Source organism: Vigna unguiculata, chromosome 7 (assembly GCF_004118075.2).
Source record: "Vigna unguiculata cultivar IT97K-499-35 chromosome 7, ASM411807v1, whole genome shotgun sequence".
Lineage (NCBI taxonomy): Eukaryota > Viridiplantae > Streptophyta > Magnoliopsida > Fabales > Fabaceae > Vigna > Vigna unguiculata.
In genome coordinates this window covers 11594031-11613585 of record NC_040285.1, presented here as the reverse complement: position 1 = coordinate 11613585, position 19555 = coordinate 11594031, and the positions used below count along the sequence as shown (strand labels likewise).

Genomic DNA, 19555 nt, shown 5'->3' with positions numbered 1-19555 from the left:
TGGCGCTCTTTCAAGCACTGAGGAAGGAGATGGCCGCCAAGGCCAAGGAGGCTGGGAAAGCCGGTGTTCCCAATCTGCAGGAGTCCGTGGTGGAAGTGCATGTACATGGCGGCACGAAGAGGAGGGCTGAGCTTCCAGCTCGACCTGGGAAGGGTAAGGATGTAAAGAAGATAAGAGCCGCTATCCTTGGGTCAGGTGATGGGGCGGGATCGGCCAGCGGGGAGAAGGCGCCGGAGGCCGGGCTAATCGAGTTGCCGGAGATATCCGTGAGGAAGGATATCTCGATAAACTTGCCTGATACTGTTGTGAACTCCATCGACAATATGGAGGTTGATCATATTGTGAGGACCATGGTTGAATTTGGGAGTAAGGCATTGGTGTTGGGTAGACGTGTGGGGTCCCTTTACAGAAGGGAAGTGAAGGAGGTGGGGGAGCTGCAGGGTAAGTTGGACAAGTTGGCGGAGGAGAAGGCGGCGTTGGAGAAGGAGAAGGAAGGATGGGAAGCTGAGAGAAAAAGGTTGGTGTCGTGGAAGGTTCGTTGTCTAGACTCTGAGGAGAAGTTGAATAAGCGGATAGGGGAGATGGAGGAGGACTATGAGGATCTAAAGGATAAGTATGATGGGGCTGTCGGTGAATTGGATGACCTAAAGAACAGTGTTATTCAGGAGCATATAAACGGCTTTGAGAAGGGGTTGCGGCAGGCGGCCTTCTTCTATAACGATGTGGATGCACTGGATTCAAGGTTTGATGTAGATAAAGATGTGGTCGGTGGAAAGCTGGTAGGGGAGGATGAAGAAGGTGAGGAAGGGGTTGGGAGTGAGGCGCCCGAGGCAGAGAAGGAAGCGGATGTGACCGTGGAGGGTGATGGTAACCAAGCAGCTTAGGATGTAGTTTTTATATTGTTTGATTTCGCAATGAATCCTAAGTCTGTAATAACTCGTACAATATTTTGATTTGTTTTTAATATGATGCATCTTGTGGATATATACATGTTTTGTGGTTGTTGATGATAGCATGTGATAGGAATATGAGATATGTTGTATGTGTATTTAAATAAGGGAACGTTGTTGGCGTTTTGCGAATTAAAACATAAGTAGAGGGTGTTCGACCCAGGCCGCTTACTTGTGGTAAGGGTGGGGAACTTAAACGAATTAAACACAAGTAGAGGATGTTCGACCCAGGCCGCTTACTTGTGGTAAGGGTGGGGAACTTAAACGAATTAAACACAAGTAGAGGGTGTTCGACCCAGGCCGCTTACTTGTGGTAAGGGTGGGGAACTTAAACGAATTAAACACAAGTAGAGGGTGTTCGACCCAGGCCGCTTACTTGTGGTAAGGGTGGGGAACTTAAACGAATTAAACACAAGTAGAGGGTGTTCGACCCAGGCCGCTTACTTGTGGTAAGGGTGGGGAACTTAAACGAATTAAACACAAGTAGAGGGTGTTCGACCCAGGCCGCTTACTTGTGGTAAGGGTGGGGAACTTAAACGAATTAAACACAAGTATCATAGAGTCATAGAGTAGGGAACCACTCATTTTATTGATTGAAATGGGGGTGCCTCGTTAAAACCTCCTTGGCCAAAACCCTCCTTAGGGAAAAAAGACCAAGTGAGGAAAAAGAGTACACCCGTGGTTACAAGTATGGTGTATGTTCAACTGAAATAAAACTTTAGGTGGGATACATTCCATGTGTTGGGGATTTCTTCCCCGGATAGTTGTTCTAGGCGATAAGCCCCACCTCCTGTGTCTTCTCGTATGCGGTATGGGCCGTCCCAATTGGCGGAGAACTTGCCATCCCTCTTTCTAGCACTGCTGGCCATTCTCCATACTAGGTCTCCTATGACAAACGATCTCGGGTGCAGGTTTGCGTTATATTTCCTGGCGGCTCATTGTTTGGCGGCGAGATTGCGTATTTGGGCTTTTTCTCTGAGTTCGGGAAGGAGGTTGAGATGCAAGGCCATGTTTTGGTGGTTGTGAGCTGGGTCGTATAGTTCTCGGCGCAGGGAAGGTTCGCCAATTTCTACTGGTATCATGGCGTCTGCGCCGTATACTAGGCTGAAGGGGGATTCGTTAGTTGACGATTGTGGGGTGCATCTGTAGGCCCATAGTACTTCAATTAACTCCTCTGGCCATCGGCCCTTAGCGGTATCCAATCTTTTACGCAGTTCCACGAGGATAACTTTGTTTGCCGCTTCCGCCTGCCCGTTGGTCTGTGGGTGTTCTACAAAACTTGTGATATGTTTGATGCCCAAACCGGTGTAGAATTTTGCTAGTTCCTTGTCAATGAATTGTCGGCCGTTATCTGTTATGATGGTATGCGGTATACCATATCTGCATATGATGTCCTTCCACACAAACTGCTGGACTTGCTGGGCCGTTATAGTGGTCAATGGTTTGGCTTCAATCCACTTGGTGAAGTAGTCCACGGCTACGATGAGGAACTTAACCTGTCCTTTGCCGGGTGTGAATGGGCCTAGGATGTCCATTCCCCACTTAGCGAATGGCCAGGGGGACAATATGTGGTGTAGCTGTTCTTGTTTTTGATGTATGAGGTTACCATGCTTTTGACACGGTTTGCACTTTTTGACGTATTCTTGGCAGTCCGCTTCTATTGTAGGCCAGAAGTACCCAGCTCTGAGAACTCTTGTGGCCATGGTGCGCGCTCCTGAGTGATAACCGCAGATCCCCTCGTGTAGTTCCTTGATGACGTACTGGGCTTGCTCTGGTGTGACACATTTGAGTAGGGGTTGGCCATATCCGCGTTTGTAGAGGTCGTCGCCTACCATAGTGTACCTGGCGGCCTTGGCCATCCAAGTTTTGTCCGCGTCGGGCGGGGGGTTGCCAGTTTTGAGGTACTGAATGTAAGGGGTGGTCTAGTTTGGGCTTTGGGTAGGGGTGAGATTGTCTGATGGGGTGTGGGTTAACGTTTGGCAAGTGTGTGTGACGGAGGGTGTGGATAGTGTTTGCTGTAGCAAGGATCGGTTGCGGTTTTTGAGTTTGGTGTTGGCTAATTTGGAAAGGATGTCGGCTCTGATGTTGTCGGTTCTGGGTATGTGTTCGACGCGGACTAGTTCGAAGGCGGATTGGATGATTGCGCGGACTAAATGGTAATATTGTTGGAGGATGGGGTCTTTGATTTGGAACTCGTCGTTCAAATGACCTACTGTGAGTTTGGAATCGGTTTTACATATTAGCTTTTTGACGCCTACTTCACGGGCTAGGGAGAGACCGGCTAGTATAGCTTCGTATTCGGCTTGATTATTTGATGTTTTGAAAGCGAAATGAAGGGATTTCTCGATGAGGATATCGTTGGGGCCTTCTAGTACGATGCCGGCACCTGCACCTCTTGGGTTCGAGGAACCATCTACATGAAGCGTCCATTGGTCCTCGGTGGGTGTTTGTTGTAGGTCATTAACGAAGTCCAAGAGACATTGGGCTTTGATGGGGCCGTGTGGTTCATAGCGGATGCTAAATTCGGAGAGCTCTACGGCCCATGACGACATGCGCCCGGCTAAGTCTGGTTTTTACAATATTTTCTGAATTGGATAATCGGTCTTGACGGTTATGGTGTGGTTTTGGAAATATGGGCGCAAACGGCGTGCGGCGTGGACCAAGGATAAGGCTAGTTTTTCTACCATTTGGTATCTGGTTTCAGGGTCTTGGAGTGTCCTGCTTACAAAGTAAACAGGGTGCTGGGTGCCTTCTGCTTCCTGGACAAGGGCAGCGCTGACGGTGTGATCGGTGGCCGTGATGTATACTAGCAGGGGTTGGCTAGTGTCAGGTTTGCGGAGGATGGGGGGTGAGGTTAGGGATGCTTTGAGCTTAAGGAAGATTTGTTCACAGTCTTCGGTCCATGTGAACCGGGCGGATTTCTTGAGGAGCTGGATTATGGGTTGAGTTTGTTCTGCTAGTTTTGGTAGGAAACGGGATATAGCTGTGAGGCGGCCAATTAGTCGCTGTACTTCCTTGATGGTGGTGGGGCTACGCATCTCGATGATAGCCTTGCATTTTTCGGGGTTAACCTCTATGCCGCGCTGGGTTAACATGAAGCCGAGGAATTTACCCCGGTCCACGCCGAATACGCATTTCTCTGGGTTTAGGCGGAGGTTGTACTGGCGCAGTGCGGAGAAGACCGCCTCCAAATCTGTAGCGTGTTGGTGATGGCTTGGGGATTTGACGACCATGTCATCAACGTAGACTTCGACACAGTGTCCCGCGAGGTGGCTGAAGACTTTGTCCATTAGCCGCTGGTAGGTTGCTCCAGCATTCTTTAGGCCGAAGGGCATGACTCTGTAGAAGTAGTTGGCATCATCTGTGATGAAGGCGGTCTTGTGCATGTCTGCTGTGGCCATGGGTATTTGGTTATATCCTGAGTATGCGTCCAGAAAGCTAAGTACTTTATTTCCTGCCGCGCCGTCTACAAGGCGGTCAATGTTGGGTAGGGGGTAAGCGTCGCGAGGACATGCCTTGTTTAGATCTGTGTAGTCCACGCACATCCGCCATTTACCATTGGCCTTCTTCACCAAGACAACATTAGAGAGCCAGGTGGTGTAATGCGCTTCATCAATGAATCCTGCGCTCAGCAACTTCTCGGCTTCTACTTTGGCTGCCTGTCTGCGTTCTTCACCAAGTTTGCGTTTTTTCTGAGATACGTAGCGGGCTTCTTTATATACCGAGAGCTTGTGAGACGCGACGTTGGGGTCTACCCCTGGGAGGTCGGCGGCTAACCAAGCGAAGAGATCCGTGTTGTTTATAAGGATGGGTGTAATTGTGGCACGCTCGTCAAGACTTAAACCAGTGCCCAAGTTGATAGAATGGCCGTTGGGGAGTTCCAGGGGGGTTGTGTCCTCGACTGGTTCGAGGCGGGCATCTCGGCCTATTCTGGGATCTAGGTCTTCGCCGGATAAGGCTATGCGCGAATTAGGTGGTCGTTCGATGTGGTTTGTTTGTTGGATTGGGAGTTGGGGCCTTAAGCTTGCCATGTAGCATTCGCGTGCTAAACGTTGGTCGCAGTGGATGGTTAGGATATCACCGGATGGTGCCGGGAACTTCATAGCCAAATGGGGGGTGGAGACGACTGCTCCGAGGGTGTTGAGGGAAGGACGGCCCAAGAGTATGTTATAGGATGTGGGTGCGTCGACTATTAGGAAGCGGATTGGGATTGTTTTTGTTTGGGTTCCTTCTCGAAAGACGGTATGGAGGTCTATATAGCCCCGGGTAGAGACTTGTTCGCCAGAAAAGCCGTATATGGGCTCGTCATATGGGATCATAGCGGTGTCAGGGATTTGCAATTTTTGGTAAGTGGCCCAGTAGAGGATGTCAACTGAGCTGCCTTGATCTACCAGTACTTTTTTAACGGCATAGTTTTCGATTTCAACTGTGATGACCATGGGGTCGTCTTGTTGGTGGTCGAGGCCGTGAAAGTCATCATCAGTGAAAACGATGGGGGGCATACGTCGTCTGTGATGGGTTTGGGTGATGTGGTTGATAGATTGTATGTGGCGGAGGTGTTTCTTTCTGGCAGATGAGGTGGAGCCTCCGCTTGCGAAGCCACCAGAGATTGTGTTAATAGTACCTCGCAAGGGGGGGTCGGCAGGGGTGATGTTGGTGTGGGCGGGTTGTGAATGTTGGTCATTGGGTTGGGCGGGTTGGTTATTGTGGTTAGCGTCGCTTGGTTGTCGTCTGTGGTCGTGTCGTGGGGGGTGGTGGGTTCGAGAGGAGGTGTGGTCATCTCTGCGGATGAAGCGGCGAAAGTGGCCGGCGCGTACCAGTTCTTCGATCTTATCCTGTAGCGCTTTGCACTCTTCTGTAGTATGACTGTGATTGCGGTGGTATCGACAGTACTTGGTCATGTCTGCGTTAGGAGGGGTGGTCATTTTGCGTGGTGGGGGGAGGAGGTCAGCTTGGAGGGCTTCGTCAAGGATGCGGGAGCGGGCTACTGTGAGTGGGGCGTATCTGGTAAAACGTGGTTGGCGGGGTTCACGTGGACGGGTATCGGGGCGCGGGTGAGGGTGTGGGGTGGGATTGGGTACGGGGTTGGGATTGGGGGTGTTGGCGGCATAGTCGTTGCAGAATTTAGTGTGAAGGGTTTGCATTTCTTCCATGCGAACGTAGTCAGCGGCACGCAGCTTGAGTTCGTGCATGGAGGTGGATGGGTGAAGGTAGACGTTGTTAGCGAAGGGTCCGGGTTGCAGGGTGAGGGTCATGCATTGGAGTATCATTTCCTGGTTGAGGTGTGGTGTGCGAAGGGCTGCTTTACTGAAGCGGTCGATGAATGTTCTGAGAGGTTCATTAGGCTCCTGTCTGATGCCCAGTAAGGACATGGTGGTGGTTTGGTAGGGGCGGCTGCCGGCAAAATGTGTGGAAAACATGTGGGAAAGGGTGTCGAAATTATCAATGGAGTAGGGTGGGAGGGTAGTGAACCACTCTAGGGCGGGGCCTTTTAGTGTTGTGGGGAAGGCTTTGCAGAAGACTGCGTCATGGGATGTATACAGAGCAACATGTGTGATGTAAACTTTCAGGTGTTCATCGGGATCGGTTTCGCCAGTGTAGCGATCGAGGTTGAATGGTTCCCACTGGGTTGGGAGAGGGGTGTTAGCGATAAAGTCTGTGAATGGGTGGCGGCGTCTAGGCTGGTGGGAGGGGAGAATGTGGGATGGGAGTGGGTGGTTGATCATGGTAGGGAAGGTGGAGGTGATGTTATGAGGGGGGATGTGGGTTGTGGGAAGATATGGGGGGTTGTAGGGTGGGATATACGCGGTGTGGAGCGTAGTGGGTATGTTGTGGGGAACGTGGGTTGTTGAGGGTACGGTAGGTCCCGGGTGACCTGGTGGGAAGTGTTGGGGGTGTGTGGTAGTGAGAGGGGTTTGTTGGGTGGAGGTGAAGGTGTGGGGGGTGGGGTTGTATTCACTTTCTTCCTCTGTAGGTTGGAAAGCCGGAGACTTCACAGCTTCAGAGGTCTCTTTGGCTTTTCCTTTCAGGTCGGCATCTGCCTCGATCTTCCTCCTGAGGCGGGAGTTCTCTTGTCTGAGCGCTTCCATCTCTTCAGCGTTGCGTTTCTTGAGGTTTGCAAGTTCCTCTTGCATCTTCATCTGGCCGTCTAGGATGGCGGCCAAATCAGGGGTGACGCCAGAGGGTCCAGAGGGACCAGCGTCAACTTGCTTGCTAGCTCCAGCTTTGCTGCGGGTAGAAACCATCTTCAGAGAAAAGCGGGTACTAAGGGTGTTCGTCTCGAGTCCCACGGTGGGCGCCAATTGTTCCTGCAGAGGGACAAATAAGATAAGTTAGGCACGAGCGTCACCTTACCATGTAGTCCGCTATCTCCTTAGTTGGCCTCTTCCCATTCGATACATGCCGGCTTGAACCCATGAGGGGTTACCTGCAGAAGAATCTCTGAAGTTCAAGTACGTCAAAGCTCTCAAGAGTCAAATCAGCAATTAATGAATGCGTACCTTTAAATGATGGGGTCCACGTGTATTTATAGACATTAATGACGTTTGACCATTTCATGGGCTGGGCCTTGACTTGGGCTCCAGCTTGGGCCATGAGTGGGCCTGGTCCTAAAGCAGTTTCCAGAGGTGTATTGAAGTGGGTTAGCCTTCTAGGCAAGTAGTCGGTTTTGGCCGGCTACCTGTCTAGATGGCTAGTGCTGGTTGTGTCCGGGTGCTGGATGGTATGTGGTTTTAACGTGTGTACTTATTTACTTGATTGGGCTTGGCTAGGTACAGTACACCAATCCCCCAGCCTTGTCCGATATGGGTTGTCAGTCAAGGATAACATGTGTTGGTGAACTAGCAAAACCGGCTAGGTGTGATACAAGAACAATTCGTGAGAAACTCAAATCATATAATGAACCACAGTTAAAATCTGGTTATAGAAAACACACAGTAAAATACTTTTACTTCTATGTTCATAAAATAAAAATTAATATAAAAGAGACTTATTAAATAAATTATTAAACTAATATTTCTCTATCATGTAAGATGAAAGAATTACCTCATTCTTTTCCTCCTCGTAAATGAAAGAGAACGAAGAGAAATAATAGCAAAAAAATAGATATTTTTCTCTTCAAAAACAAAAGAAAAAATTTGAGAATAAGAAATGAAAACGATTTATAAGAAGCTCAAACCATGATGAAAAATAATAATAATAACATCTTGATAAATATTTTTATTCTTTATTCTTTATTATGTTTGATTTTATATTTTATTATTTATTAACATTAATTATTATATTTATAAAAAAATAAAATATTTAATTTAATCATCATTAATTTATAATATATTATCTAATATCTATAATATATTATCTAATATTTATAATATAAAAAAATTTAAAATACCTAAAATTTAAAAAAAAAATCAAATTTTTGGGGTGGGCCATGGTCCCTCCCTGCCACCACAAACATCCGCTAGTTAACATGATGTCGGTCTCGGTTTAGCCAGCATGTGCAAAAACAAATATATTTCTTTTATTACAAATTATTTACAAAAATCATGTAACGTGTAACATGATGGTTAATAAGTTTCAATTATTTACAAAAATGTTAAATAATCTTTATTTGGACTCATAGTAGTAACGTAAAAAACTAATTTTACATTAGTACATAAATACTAAATCTTGCTAATTAATCAAATGTGAAATTTATAAAACATTAATTAATAGTTTTAGAAAGAAAAAACCAAAAACATCAATAATTTAAGAGAAGGGTATAATAAGATAACTATTGTGGAGCAACCTATATATATATATATATATATATATATATATATATATATATATATATTGAAGTGTCACCGTATGATATGTGGAGCAACTTATATGTATGGATTCTATAACAATCTTATTAAAACGCAGTTCAAATTTGGAACAACACAATTACCCTACTACAACGTCAAAAGATTTGGAATTAACAAAATTTATGATGAAATAAAATGAGAAATGAATCCATTCTTAAGAATTAAGTGCATGATGAAAAAAAAAAAACTTCTGGTAGAGGCCAACTTCCCCAGAAGTCACAATATAAGAGACGCCACCCCTAATGATAATTAGAACACACGTCCCTAACTTACAGGTCATTTCCTATATGACTGTAAAGTTATCATGTTTCTTTCATTTTCTTGATGTGTTTCATGATAATAGTTACATAAATTTTGGTATCCTAATATTTACGCAACATCAATGTTACATGCCCCACATGCACTATCCACAGTAGCATATCACATTTCTCCATTATATATATTTAGGATTTCATAAGGAATTACATGCGTTTTATCTTCTAATAAATGATTATTTTATTGGATTAAATATACTTATATTTAAATTTTAAAATAAATGTCAGATTTTTATTTCTCAAATTTTAAAAATAAATAGATATAATATTTTTTCCAATTAAAGTACATAATAAATGATTTTGCTATGTAAAAACATTTTATGTCGGTATTTAAATTATTTATAATGTTAATCGAAAAACAAGACATATAGATATTAATGTAATTTAATTAAAAATATTATATTCATACATTTTTTAATTTCAGAAACTAAAATATATATGTTTTATAAACAAATTCTAACTTTGGATTAGAATTCATCGATTAAAAACGTACTTATCCCTCTCTCTAAATTCTCTAAATAAAATTGATAAAGTGGATTGGGAAACAGTCCCAAAAATGAGTTGATAGGAACCTTTGCTTCTCTAAACCGTGAATGGGCATCTCAAAAGAGAATGACGAGGCCTCTCTCCACCTTAATTTCTCTTTACTTTTAGCGACAAATGGAACACGCTCTTTGTGACGCGTTACATTTTGACGGTGAGATTCGTAGAAGCAAACAACATCCAAAGAGTAACAACGTCAACACATAATCAGTGTTACTTATACATTTGACAACGACAACGGCATTGAGTGAAATCCAAGAGGGAAACACACTGGACCAAAGGGATTTTCTATGCTTTCTAAATCCCTTTAAGATGTAACATTCAAAATCTGATACAAATAATAACACAAATCAGAAACAAATCAAATCAAAATTAATAAGTTACAAATCAATTTATTCTTTGATTGTAGTTTGTCACTCTAGATTAGACATGTAAAACGATGATGTTCCATTGCTTGATATGAAAAAATTATGGGGTGTTTATGAGAAAAGAGAGCAACAGATGACAAAATTGGCTAGTTACAACAGCATAGTCATGGTTGAGGATAAGCCTTGTCCTTCTCATGAACCATAAGGCCAAGTATAATAATGTTGATGCAAGTCACAGGAATCAAGGGGTGACCACATTAAAGTCAGCAAAAAAAAAAGTATGTGAAGGAAAAGCATAATAAAAGAATATGGACAGAAGAGTTGGACCCCAAAGGAGATGACAGCACATCCCTACGTCACATGCTTTCTGTGGTGAGTGAAACCACAATTCACAAGAATTTTACCTCTCTGCTACCAATCTTATTAATTTTAGGAACTCAAGGTTTGTGATATTCCCCCTGTTGTAATGCTAAATCACAATCTCACTACCTATAATACATAAATATTGCAATAATTTAGCATTATTACTATGCCAGTGTTGCGTTGGAGCTTAAATTGGGCCAACATGAATCATTTGCCTTGTTCTCATTGAACTTTGGAGCCTTTCTCTGGCATGCCTCAATGCCTCTAAAGCTTCAATCACACTGACAGTAATTGGTTTTTGGTTACTGGTGGCTTGTGATGTAGGTGTCACAGTCACGGGAACTAATGCCAGAGAATTATCACACACATACCCATCATTACTCTCATTCTCAGTCACTGATGATGATCTTGAGCTTAAACTGCTAAACCTGAAATAAACCACAAAAATTAAATATTCAACCACACAAACTATTCATCAGAAAGAATATATATCAGATAAAACACTCATAAAGTATAGCAGTCAACAACTTCATAATTTGTCACCTAAGAATTTAGTTTATAGACAACTGATAGTTTAAAGACTCTTTTACATGTAGTCTATTCACAAATCATGGTAAATAATAATTTTAATGATCTTTATAACATTTACATTAATCTTACATGACAGAAAAACTCTTATTTTATTATACTCCACTCCTCTAATATTAAGACCATACAACAGAGAAATTTTACTTTCTAAAAGTGCATTCCCTCGTTGAAAAGGAACCAAAATGTCAGCATCAAAACGTTCAAATCTAGTACCTGTTTTCATCCTTCTGCAAATTCCCATAGCTCAGATTCGGATTCTCGCCCAGGCTTTGGGGGTATGAATTACTACTGAAATCATCAGTATTCTGAGAATCACAATCTCTCGTACTGGATGGACCATTGTGGTTCTGAATAAGAGTAGAGGCTTCGGAAACATTGTCACTGTGATCTACATTTTCTGGCAAAGCTGGAATTTTTGCACCATGCTTTTTTTCGTTTTCTTCTGAATGTTTGGAAAGTGAACTGATCCAAGACGAGCCACGGGAATTTTCACATTTCTCCGACGAATCAGAACGTTCCAATTGCCCTGACTTGGAGGGTATGCCGAAAGATCCAACCTTGTTTTTTAAAAATTTGAGCCTTCTTTCAGCTTTATCTCTTAATTTGGTCTCTTCTCTAAGCAGTTTTTCCAACTCAACTAACTGTCTCCAGAAGAAATTTTCATTAATTTTCGGGAGAGAAAAATGGAAACATACACAGGATAAAGTTTGTCAGACAAAAAGCCACACGCAATGCCATTTTCTTTTCGTTACAGCGGTGATCCAAACAGTGCCACATAAAGTGATAATGAAACAACTATTCAAGATTGACGCTGTTGTTAGAACAAAGATGTGTTGTTGTGTTATGTTATGTTACCTTGTTCCCCATTGATTCTTCTTCCATCTTGGCCACCCTTGAAGCGTGTCTCTCTGCCAGTAATCTCCCTCTGAGGCACTCCACAGTGTTCAGATTCAGACCCCCCTCTTCCACTTTCTTGCTGCTGAATTGACACATTCAACAATGTGATTCCACTTTTGTTGCCACTGGGTGCCCCATTTCACAATGCAATGTAAGTGAGATAGATAGAGAGTGAGAGAGAACAGAAACACACCTCCATATGTGGTCCTTATCAGCAGCTACCACTTGCTTCTCACCTACACTTTCACCACACCAAGACCCCATCTATGTTTTCTTCAGATCAGACCCCAAAAAGTGTGTTCAGTTCTTTTATGAACACAGAAAACGGGAATGTGATGGTTCTCTGGAAGATCAATGCTTGTTTTTCGGTGTGGGGTGTGCACTTCAGGTTCAAAAACAAATGTACTTTGGCTTTTCAAAAAATGTCTATAGAGGGAATGGAATCTTGCTCACAACAACTCACCCATGGTGATTTTTTATTATGAAGTCACTGTCTAAGAGTCATAAGTAAATGAATAATTAAATACCCACCTACAAGTACACTTCTGTGTTGTGCCACCGATTGACGGTAATAGTTAAAAAAGACATTCTGTATCTTTTTTCCTTTCAAAAAGAGATCTTGTTTCTTACGCTTTGTTCACAGCTCAAAATTGTGAAATTGAACCACTAAAAAAATGTGCATGTGAAGTAGACATTCTTTTTTGATTAAATATGTTAAAAAAGAATGTATCTTTTTATCGTTTTCTATTTTTAGTGGAATTTAATTACCCAGTTTCTTTTACTAAGTAGTGGGACTATCCACCGATCAAAAATACATTACAGCTAAACACGCCTAAATCAGAGGCTTGCGTGAAGAAATTAACATATTAATTAATGTTTTAATGCATATTGCAGTTGCAGTTGCTAAAGTCTATGTTGAAGTCATAAAATATTAAATATTAACAACGGGAAAGATTAACTGTATTTTTATTGATTAATAATTAAACTGTACGAGGCTGGTGTTCTGTTTTTTGAACTTATTGACGATTGTTCTCCTGGTTTTAAAACACTGTTTGAGTTTCAAAATAAAATTTCAATAAACAAATTAATTTACTACTCAAAATTGTTAAAGAAAAGAGAAAGAAGAGTAAATTGGATGATGTTGTGGACATAATATTTTATTTCAGCCAATGTTGTAAGATATCCGGTGTAATATTTGGAAAATGTCATCTACAGTTTTTTCTACGTTAAAAAACTGTAAGATGATTTAAATTTATTAAATATTATTAACATTAATGAATTTATTTAAAAGGTTAAAATATTATTTTAGTTCTTGAATTTTTATAAAGAATTTAACTATATCTCTCGTTTTTTATTTTGTTCAATTTATTTTTTAAATTTTATAAGATAATTCAATTAATTTCTTTTCATTAATATATTTTTGTTGAAGTTAATATATAAATCATTTTAATTAAAAAGTTTTAATATTTTAATTTATTTTATTTTATAAGTGAAATAATTTGAAATTAATTTATACATCAATCTAACGAAAAATATATAATTAAATTGTTTTTAAATTAAAAAAATAAATTGAATTAAATAAAAGTGAGAGATCTAAATTTTCAAAGATCAAATTAAAATTTTAACCATTTGCAAACGTAGATCATGCTTATTAAAATATAGTTGTAGAAATTGCAGGCGGCAGGGCAGCAGGCGCACACAATGAGAGGGTTTTGTGTGATACCGACACATATAATTCTGCAGCATATATTGGTTTTATCTGAAACATCCTTTTTAAATTTAAATTTTGAATTCACATGCAATGGGTGAGTTTGATTATTTCAAACTTTTTCTTCACTACCTGCTATTCTTATACTATCACGTGATCTTATTTAAATTTCTTTTACTTCTCAACCATCTACCAAATCTCTCTAAATTTTAAGAATAATATTATTCCTATAATTAATGTAAAATTTTCAAATTAGGATCGCTAATGTAATATAATATAGAAGTGTTCATGTAAAAACAAACTTTACAAAACTAAGATTGGTGGAAAAGAAATAGCTTCTAGAAAATTGCATTTCTCATAAACCGCTCCTACAAATACTTCTCGTACATCCATAATCATTTCTCATACACCTCTCCAACAAACACCTCTTTATTTATTTATATATATATATATATATATATATATATATATATATATATATATATATATATATATATATATATTAATGTATTTTAAAATATCAATGTAAATTAAAGATTTTTAAAATAATTAGTAAATAATAAAATATTATTAAATGAAAATTGTATTGAAGTAATTACAAGAGTTAAACTTCTTTCCACTACACACATGTTATGTTATATCATACAAGTAAACCATTCTTAAAAAATAATATTAATTAATCTAATTTGTATAACAAGTTATTACAGTTTATTAATTAGTTAATTAATTAATTATAATATATATAATCATTAAAATAATATCAATTTATCATTATCTTAAACACAATCTTAATAACAATAGATCCACATTGTTTAAGAAAGAAGTACGTCATACAAGAACTTATATCTTATTATATAAATTATTTAGGTTTATTTTTTAATTGTAATTAATAAGAGTGATAATTCAAATTAATAATATTTATCTTACACTATTTGACTCAAAATACAAGTTCCAAGAAAAAAAAAACATATTCTAATTATTTACAATTAATATTAATCTATGAGAATAAGAGCTTGGACCACTTAGGTTATTTGAGGCTCACTCTTTTTGTATGCGTCTAGTCATAACTCTTGTGGTTGGTCTCTTAGCTAGGGGTTTGCCATCACTCATCCCAACTCTTTAGGCATTAACCATTCCTTACAAAATCCATTTTTCTTTCTTCCTATGGTAAGGGATAATGTGGTATTTTTCTTTGTAAGGTTTTGTAGTGGACTTAAAATAAGAAAAAAATGTTTAAAGCTCAAAAGGGCAATCAATGGGTTAATATCAGGGTAAACTTTTGGCCAAGTAGTTACAAATAAGAAACTTGATTCAACCTCTTAACTAGTAGATTCAAGTTCCTATTGTCACTTGATTCAGCCACCTCCTCCTCGGGTTCATCACTCCTTTCGGTGCCAGTCTTCGAGGCTATAGTCTTCATCTTTTTCTCACTTGAATCTTGCTCATTTAGTTTTTGCATCTCAATTTCATGTTCTCTTAGCTTACCAAACAATGCAATTGTGGTCATAGTGGATAGATCCATTGATTATGAGATGGTTGTGACCTTAGGTTGCCAACTCCTATCAAGACACTTTATCACTTTGATGTTTAGCTCTTCTTTATCAAACTCCTTTCCCAAGCTTATAAGATGGTTAACAATATGTGTGAATATTTTTTACACTTCAGCTATTGATTCTCCTTATTGCATCTTGAACAACTCATATTCTTGGATCAAGGCATGCTTCCTTGCTCTCTTCACATCATTTGTTCCCTCATGAGTAGCTTCAAGCACATCCCACATGTCTTTTTCACTTTTTCATTGATAGACTCTAATGAACTTATCCATGTTCAATGAGGTGAGGATATTCTTTGTTGTACCTAAAGTAGTGTCCTCTTTTGAGTAAAAGTATGCACCTAAAGTAATTGATTCTCTTGCTTCATCATTAAGAAATTCAATTGTAGTAGTAGATGCTTTTTATATGTATCATCTAATATCATTAGTTCTTTTACTTTACCTGGTTCCTCGATTGTGTTACTCTCAAGTTGGAGAGGGGCCAAATTGCTTCATTTAAGAAACAAAAAATGACTAAATTGAATCGAAATTATAAATAGGGAACTAAATTGAAAACAAGCACGACCATGTCACATGACACGTGGCACTGTCACTACTACGTAGCACAACCATTACCTAACATGTGGTAGTGTTTTTTTAAAATTCAAGATTAAAAAAATTAAAAATTTTACCAATTGACACGTGGCATGTATAAACATGTCGTTAACATCAGTCTAATAGAAATGATCAAATTGGACATTTTAAAAAAATTAGAGGGCTAAATTGGAAAAATAAAAAACTTGGTGTGTCTTTTTGAAAATTCAAATAAAATTAGAGGACCAAATTAAATATTAAGCCTTGAACTTTTAAACTAGTTTTCTTTTTGAAATTGTCAACATTGTAACAAAATTGTTAAATAATAATAAATGAGAAAATAAGTAAAAGATTCTTGATAAATATTTTCATCTTTCTTCATTTTTTAAATTTAATAACTAAGAACAATAATTTTTTGATACTCATACTTTAAAAGAATAAAAACATATTATTATATATTAATGAACGATGTATATTTAAATAATAAAAATATATTATTCTACATTATTATATATATATATATTATATTAAAACAACAAAAGTATATTATTATATATTATATATTTTAAAACAATAAAATATATTAATTATATATTGAAGGGTTAAATATGATTTTAGTCCCTGAACTTTAGCCAAAAATTAGAATTCGTCCCTGGTCAAAACTTTGAAAAATTTTTGTCCCTAAACTTTAAAAATAAATGAATATAGTCATTTTAACCCAATTATGTTGACTTTTTTCAACATGTTGAATGTGTTTCGTGTTAATATTGGAGTTGTTTACGCTGTTTGACACATTCTCAGCTTAATATTTACTGAGAAATGCAATCGAAACCTAAACAAAAGTTAACACAATTGCGTTAAAAGGATTATATTCATTCATTTTTAAAGTTTAGGGACCAAAATTTATCAAAATTTCGGTTAAGAACGAATTCCAATTTTAGGTCAAAGTTCAGGACTAAAAACATACTTAACCGTATATTGAAATATATTATTGAGCAATTTGAAAATGTTTGGGCGGCCAAGCCCCTCATGCACTAAGATCCGCACCATTGAGTGAGTGTTACTTGATCTAATCTTTTAAGCAATATATTTTAGGTTTGAGTATTATATAGAGAAAAACAATATGATTGAAATAACTAAGCTACTGAGAAAAAGTTAACAATATTTTATTAAGATTATAATCATTGGTAAAATTAACAGATATTACAGATTAACAAAATGATTAAAAGAATGGGCATAACTAATGAAGTAAAACGCAAGTAGGGACCAATGGTAATTATGATATGAAGTTGTATATGTATATCTAGCCGTGAAAATGGTTATAGAATAATTGAATTTCTTGTTTCCATGCTATGCAACAGAAGCATAATGAGTATTATGATGAGGGTTTGTTTTTCGCTTGTTCTGCACTCGAAGAAATGTACAAAGCTGTTGCATTATTTTACTTGATTTTGCAATGGAGATTAAATACACCTAACTGCATTATAGTTATCCATTCCAAAGCATAAATGCACACAACTTTTAAGCTTTCACCTTTATTTCACTGTAGCACCACTGCCTCCTTTTCATTTGGTCGCAGACTATGCTGATAAAAAAAATCAAAAATCAAAAAATGAGGACTAATGTGTGAAACCCATTGTCTATTGATGCCTTAACGTATAAGCATTTTCATCTTATACTTTAGAATTTAAATACCATTTCAAAATTTTATAGAATAAGATAATATATATATATATATATATATATATATATATATATATATATATTGATTTGGTTGCATAGGAACCTCTTATGTAAACAAATTTTTATGGACCAACTTAGATATATAAAAGAGTAAAAATTTCAAAACTAAATATGGATGCAGAAAAGTCGTGCAAAGGAACTTATGAGGTGAAACATGTCATACAAATCAATTTTTTAAGATTATTCGAATAATTGTTTTCTACTAGAGTTGTCAAAGCGGTTCGGCTCGATCCGGCTCGGCTCATCACGGGTTGATCACTTAGTGAGTCAATCCAACCTAACTCACTTATTAGCGAGTCAAAAAAATTTGAATCTAGACAGACCCACCATGGGTTGGTGGGTAAAACGGGTTGGCTCACGGACTTACTTAATTAAAAAAAATTAACTTTTTATTTTTTCTTTCAGTCAAAACTAAATTATAATTAAAATTAAAATCTAAATAAACATTAATACAATCCAAATACAACAAAATCACAAAAATACAAATTATCTGTGTTGGCTAAAAAAAACAACCTAACATGACCCAAGTGCAAAGTCCAACTTAACAAAAAATACTTGTGTGACCCTTTATTTGTGGGTTGGTGAGCCAACCCGGCTCACCACAGAATCAACCCGAGTGAGTTGGGTTCTCAGTGAGTCAGATAAAAAATCAACCCATATTGAAATTTGTAAACATATTTTAACCCAACCCGGCCCAAACCCGTGGTGAGCCGAGTTGGCTTGCGGGTTCCAACCCATTTTGACAGCTATACTTTCTACCATAAGATTCAGTGATTGGTCGATCATGGAGAGGATGGTCAAATTCAACAACTGAATTAGAAGAATTTGATGCGGGAGCAATAACAGGAGACATTATTGATGATGTGGAGGGTATATAAGTAGGGGATGATCTTGTATGGGTAAAAGGTTATGGTATGGATACGGATGGGTGAGTAGCACAATATGGTGTGGGTACCATGGCATGGTGTGAGTAGTAGGGGACTCTATGGGTTCACTATGTGTGTTAGCAATAGTGGGTGGACTTGGGGTAGGTGTGGATGGTATAACTAAAGGAACTCTTAGAAAATATTTTCTCCTTTTTTTTGCTATTCTCTTCCCTTTATCGAGGCAAAGTGGACCTCCATATGACATTGTAGTGTAACTAAAACCTTACAAGTAGCAATTAATAAATTCATGGCACAATAAAGGTTCAAAATTATAAGAATAACTAAATAAAATCTCATAACAGGACAAAAAGTTAAATTACAGCTAACCAAAAATTATGAGTGTCAAGTACAAATGTGAAAAGTTAATCATCCTCATCATCATTGTCATCATCATGATACTCATAAACAAATGTGAAAATTCTTCTTCTTCTGTGACGTTTGATCAACTTGATAGGAGATATCATTTTCAACCTCATTTAAGTCAATGCAACCCTTAGGCTTGTTTTTATGATGGAAGACGTAACATGCCTTATGTTTTTCTCTCATCATGACATCTCATATGTTTTGTTGTTTTCATTGAAGCAAATATTATTTGTAAGCTTGGAATTATATACAAGTAGAACATGGATATCAATGGTATTATTTTCCTTTCCTTCTTCCTGGATGGATTTTGTGATATCGAGTTTGCCACAAAATTTACATTGAAGTAAGGATGCATCCTTTTTCCCACTATCATTGTCATAGAAAAGCATACAATCGTTCGCACAAAAATCAATTTTCTTAACTTTCAATCAAAACTTTGAAACTAATCTCTTAGCTTCATAATAATTGTTTGGCAAGTATTTGGTAGTGTTAAATCTAATAGGATTTTTTAAATAAAGTCCAAACATTGGTTAGGAACATTTCAATTTGATTTGCAAGCCTAAAGTCTAATGCATATTGATAGTTTTGACCCAGTTGTTCCTTCAAATACTGGTTCATTTGCCTTTACCAATAAATTGTAAAACTTATAGGTTGATTCTGTTAGCACAAGCAACATTGGTGCAAAGATTTGATAAAGCAAAGTGCATAAGATCACATGTGATTGATGAAGATTGATGAAGATCCATTTGATGATCATGTTTCTATAGTGTTAAATCTGGAAATAAAGTGTAGAATATGATATTTACATGTTGTACCATAT

At 38.3% G+C, this 19555-nt stretch overlaps 1 protein-coding gene across 2 annotated transcripts; it reads right to left on the bottom strand.

The window, feature by feature from the left end:
• Positions 1–10071: 10071 nt before the first annotated feature.
• On the bottom strand, positions 10072–12376 carry LOC114190815. Of its 2 annotated transcripts, none has more exons than XM_028079862.1 (4): positions 12064–12376; positions 11829–11952; positions 11187–11614; positions 10072–10813 (listed from the first exon to the last, which is right to left on the bottom strand). In XM_028079862.1, the coding sequence occupies exons 1-4, from the start codon at positions 12132–12134 to the stop codon at positions 10573–10575; spliced, it is 864 nt and encodes a 287-aa protein (XP_027935663.1). In that variant the 5' UTR covers positions 12135–12376; the 3' UTR covers positions 10072–10572. The 2 variants fall into 2 exon arrangements, with proteins under 2 accessions (XP_027935663.1, XP_027935664.1); XM_028079863.1 differs by having other exon boundaries at positions 11829–11949.
• Between the last annotated feature and the right edge of the window lie 7179 nt (positions 12377–19555).

Bases quoted from the DNA above. Each gene is read 5' to 3' on its own strand.
- LOC114190815 (XM_028079862.1), bottom strand. From the start codon at position 12,134: ATGGGGTCTTGGTGTGGTGAAAGTGTAGGTGAGAAGCAAGTGGTAGCT. The intron at 11,953-12,063 runs GTGTGTTTCTGT...GTGTCAATTCAG, and splicing joins GATAAGGACCACATATGGAG to CAGCAAGAAAGTGGAAGAGG. The intron at 11,615-11,828 runs GTAACATAACAT...TTCTGGAGACAG, and splicing joins AAGAATCAATGGGGAACAAG to TTAGTTGAGTTGGAAAAACT.